The following is a 4,241-nucleotide window of genomic DNA, read 5'->3' on the forward strand; positions in this document are numbered from 1 at the left end:
GAGACTGCCAATTATTCATCAATTAATCTCAGCCCTAATAAAATCATCTATTGCTCCATTGCGTCATGGAAGATTGACTTTCCTATAATCACAGGTTTGTATATGTGGGGTGTTGGAAAACCCCATTGCAATCCACTGAGCTGGTGGAAAAAGTTGGACTCACATAAGAGAAAATGATATCAACACCAACAGAAGAAACACAGATTGGTTATGTCCATAAAATTGTGTTCCTCTAGCTTTGAGGACCTCTCAATCCAATGTGCGGGATGGACCTGTACATCACAATTTGTCGTATTCAGCCCCTCTGTGACAGCATCTCTGGCCCAGAAAGCTGATTCTGGGGCTGAGTCTTCACTCTTCTGTCCCCCCATTAGTTTCCTCGTGTGCTCCTCAGTTGCTGATATAACCAGTGCCCTTTCTGGAAGAAGTTATATTGCCAAGCTTGTGCTGAACAGTTTCCTTTAACACAGTTAAAAACATTCCTAAACAATATAAGTTTTGGTTACAGTCACTTGTGGCTAGAATTACTTTTATTCTATAGCAATATAACACAAATGCCAATGTCACTTCATATTAGGTTTTATTGGTTAATGAAATATTATTTCTCCAGTAATTGTCTTTTACTGTTCATCTCTGGCCTCATTATAATATTGTAACATTTAGGGAAAAATATACAACTCAAAATCCCGATTTCTGAAGCCAATATAGCAAATATCTCCACCATGACCGTGTTCTTGCCCTTACTGCTCAGATAGGCCGGGATGGCACAGATCCAGACGCTGCAGAAGAGCAGCATGCTGAAGGTGATGTACTTGGCCTCATTATAGACATCAGGTAATGTCCTCACCATGAAAGCCAGAAGAAAGCTCACAGAGGCCAGAAACCCCAAATAACCCAACATGAAGCACAATGCCACCACAGATCCTTCATTACACTGGATGATGATCTTTCCAGGATAAGAGTCTATGTCCTGCTCCTGAAATGGAGGAGAAACCGACAACCAAATAATTCCATTCAGAAACTGGACACAGGAGCAGATCAGTACTACAGAATAAGGAAGCCTAACCCCCAGATATTTCCTCCAGGAGCTTCCAGGTCCGGCTGGCTTTGAAAGCGATGGAAACCATAATGGTCTTGGCCAAGATAGAAGACACCGCAACAGTGAAGGTGAATCCAGTGGAGATTTGGCGTAGCATGCAGGTCATATCATCTGGACAACCAATGAACATGAAGATACATAACAAACTGAGCTTGAGGGACAGAAGAAGGATGAAGCTGATGTTCCGGTTATTGGCTTTTACTATCGGAGTGTCCAGGAACACAATGAAAATACTTAATACAGAGAAGGAGATGATAAGAAAAAGTCCAGACATGGAAGAGAAAACTGCAGCCAATATGTCCTGCTGATATGACAGAAACTCTCTTATTTTTGGAACACATTCGTCTTTATCTTCATTTGGCCATTTATTCTTCAGGACACTCTTGGCAAGCGTCCCCATCTATAAATAATATGAGAAATACATAGAAAATATGATTACATTACTTCGGTCTTTGAATATATTGTTGGTTAATTTTATACCTTGGTGTTTCCCGGAGAGGATTCCAGAAAATCATGGGTTCCCTTAAAGTGACCGCACAGGCGCGGGCCTGCTGTTCTGCGCATGCACTGATGGCAGGTTCGTCGGACGAGGGCCGAAGATTGTGGGTAGGAGGGGTAAAGTGGCTACTGGGGCGTGGAGTAGCCGCGCCGTGTAGCCACAGCTGCGGCTACTTCACGCCCCAGTAGCCGCATAACAAAATCAGCATAAACCTTTAATATAAGTTCACAAAACAGTGCGGTCCGTGAGGATTAGCCCTTAAATGGTCTATCCTCACATCCTATTGATCCACCTACCACCCGATCTAAATTTATAGGTAGATTCGTGGTTGTAGGTTCCCTTTAAAGAATTTGTAGTAACGATCTATGGTCGGAATTTATTTATTAATCCATCAGTTGTGCTTAATAATGATATGTAGTTGGGTTCTTACACATAAATGAGGCAGTATCACTCGGATCAGTGACCTCTGACTTAATGAACCCCTTTTTATGCGCACTCAGATATTTACATGATTGTTGCCCTTGGACATTGCCCGTTCATGTTGTACATATATTACGTACAGGAGAAGATATTTACCAGACACATTGGACATCTGTCCTTCTGGACATGGAATACAGTTATAGCAACAGGAGTGATAGCTTTCATTTTTAGCTAGGCGCATTCCTGGAAAACATGGTGCAGAACACATTCCTCGTGGAATCTAGGGAAAAATAAGTATATATGAAAAGAAACCCGTCATAAGATTTAGGCTCATCACCATCTTATGTCAGACAATAATAGGATCACAGTGAGGTCCTTTATATTCCGGGAGATTCGGGTATACAGAAACAGAATAAATGGAAAGGAGTGATGGAGGTGAAGAAGAGGTAGAGTAGGATTAAACAGCACTCCAATAAAAACCTACATAGTCCATTGTGTTGATTCGGGTGCAGGTAGCCACGGGTTTTTGTTGCCAAGACCCCAATCCACAAAATCGAAAAAGCAGCAGCACTCCTTATATATCCATTGGAAAGAAGTAGAGTCCTGTATTTACAGAATATTACGTCTTTGGGGCTCATTTACTAAGGGTCCGTTGGACATATTTTCGTCGGGTTTCCCTGCGATTTCCGTTTCGCGACGAAGAAAAAGGGGAACTCTGGCGGACCTCGGGGCAGAAGCGACGGATGCAGGAACTCGGGCAGAGGAGCTTAGTGAATTGCGCCGGACCCGAACCCTCGGCGGACAACACACCGCGGGATGGTGACTTGACCGGGTAATTAAATCTGTACCTTTATGTTTAATATAAGGGGTCTGCTGATGGAGATTCATAAAGGGGGCTGATATTCTAAGTTTAATAGCATGTCAGATCAAACTGACCTAATCTATGCTGCCTTCAAGCCTTTTATATCTGGGTGGGCACGGACGGCTTCTACCAGCGGCTCCAAAGCTAGGACGAAAAGTGCTGGGGATGAGGGCAACCCTGCCATTTCCCCGTCACTATATGTTTACATTGTGGTTGCATTATTGGAAGTCTGTGGTAAATAAACGCTTTGTCGTAAAGTAATTTAAGGCTGGCAATGAGGTTGGGGGGGGGGGGGTCGAAGAGTTGTAGGACTCTTAATAGGTAGAGCCATAATACTGTATAAAATGCCGTCTTTATAACTAGAGAAAGCCTAAGTAAGGGTTACGGGACTGGTTTGCTGCATGTCTGATGTTTAAGGAAAGTATTAATACGTTGTGCCGTAATGGAGTTAAGTTTTGTCCAAAAATGATTAGGTGCCGTATATAAACTAGGGCATAATTTGTATCCAGGTGCCATTATACTATAAGTGACTGTGGTATTTTTACAGCCACAGTGTGGAGAAGTGATGCAAGGAGCTGAAGACATCTGAATGCTACAGCGTTAAGTCATGACCAATAGTTCTGTACCTGACAGAGAACAATTTTCACCAGTGGTTCTCCAGGATGAAGACCAGGATGGATCCGGCCATCACAGACAGAGGAGGCAGCAACTGCGACTTATTTATACATATCTTGCAGTACTTTTTGTCAGTGTATGTGTGTAGCCAATATATTCTCAAGTATACCTTGTGGGATGGCGGGCAGTAGCGAGGGTCTAGGTATATTGGGTCCAGATCCATGTTTGCATGTGAAGGATAGCATTTTAGACTCCTTCCTTGTTACCTACATTTGGACATTGCACTCCCGGATACTGTAAAAGGTAGCAAAACATGGCTAGGGGTGTAAAGGGTCACGTGAGCATTTCAACCTATCACTGACCTCGGTGGTCACAGGAAGGAAAGTGCTGACATTCCTAGTTGAATATCCCTGCTCTCCGTGGCCTTGGAAAAATGGAGACTATGGAAGGCACAAACTTTTCATTTTTATTTGCTCTTTAGCCCATATGGCATCTAATCTAAAGTCTTAAAGAAAATAATTGGTTAAAAATTCTGTGACATTTTAGCCATTATGAATGACGGATGGAGGCCTTCTAAACGGAAGAAGGATTTATAGTTTCCTTTATACTTTTCTATAATGAAAATGCATCATGGAAAATGTAAGCGCCATTGTGAACTTAGCCTAAACTTTGCAGGATAACAGAAATAAAAAAAATGCTTATATTCTGTAAGCTTGGCTCTGGTTTTATTAACCAATTAAACTTGG

General features: G+C 42.4%; 1 protein-coding gene across 1 annotated transcript; it reads right to left on the reverse strand.

Annotated features, from left to right (window-relative positions):
* Positions 1–610: 610 nt before the first annotated feature.
* On the reverse strand, positions 611–2,547 carry LOC140084221 (vomeronasal type-2 receptor 26-like). The gene is made up of 2 exons (XM_072126437.1): positions 2,175–2,547; positions 611–1,499 (listed from the first exon to the last, which is right to left on the reverse strand). Exons 1-2 carry the CDS (start codon positions 2,241–2,243, stop codon positions 1,062–1,064), a joined length of 507 nt encoding a protein of 168 aa, XP_071982538.1. The 5' UTR covers positions 2,244–2,547; the 3' UTR covers positions 611–1,061.
* Between the last annotated feature and the right edge of the window lie 1,694 nt (positions 2,548–4,241).

The sequence above is a fragment of the Engystomops pustulosus genome, chromosome 1 (assembly GCF_040894005.1).
Source record: "Engystomops pustulosus chromosome 1, aEngPut4.maternal, whole genome shotgun sequence".
NCBI lineage: Eukaryota > Metazoa > Chordata > Amphibia > Anura > Leptodactylidae > Engystomops > Engystomops pustulosus.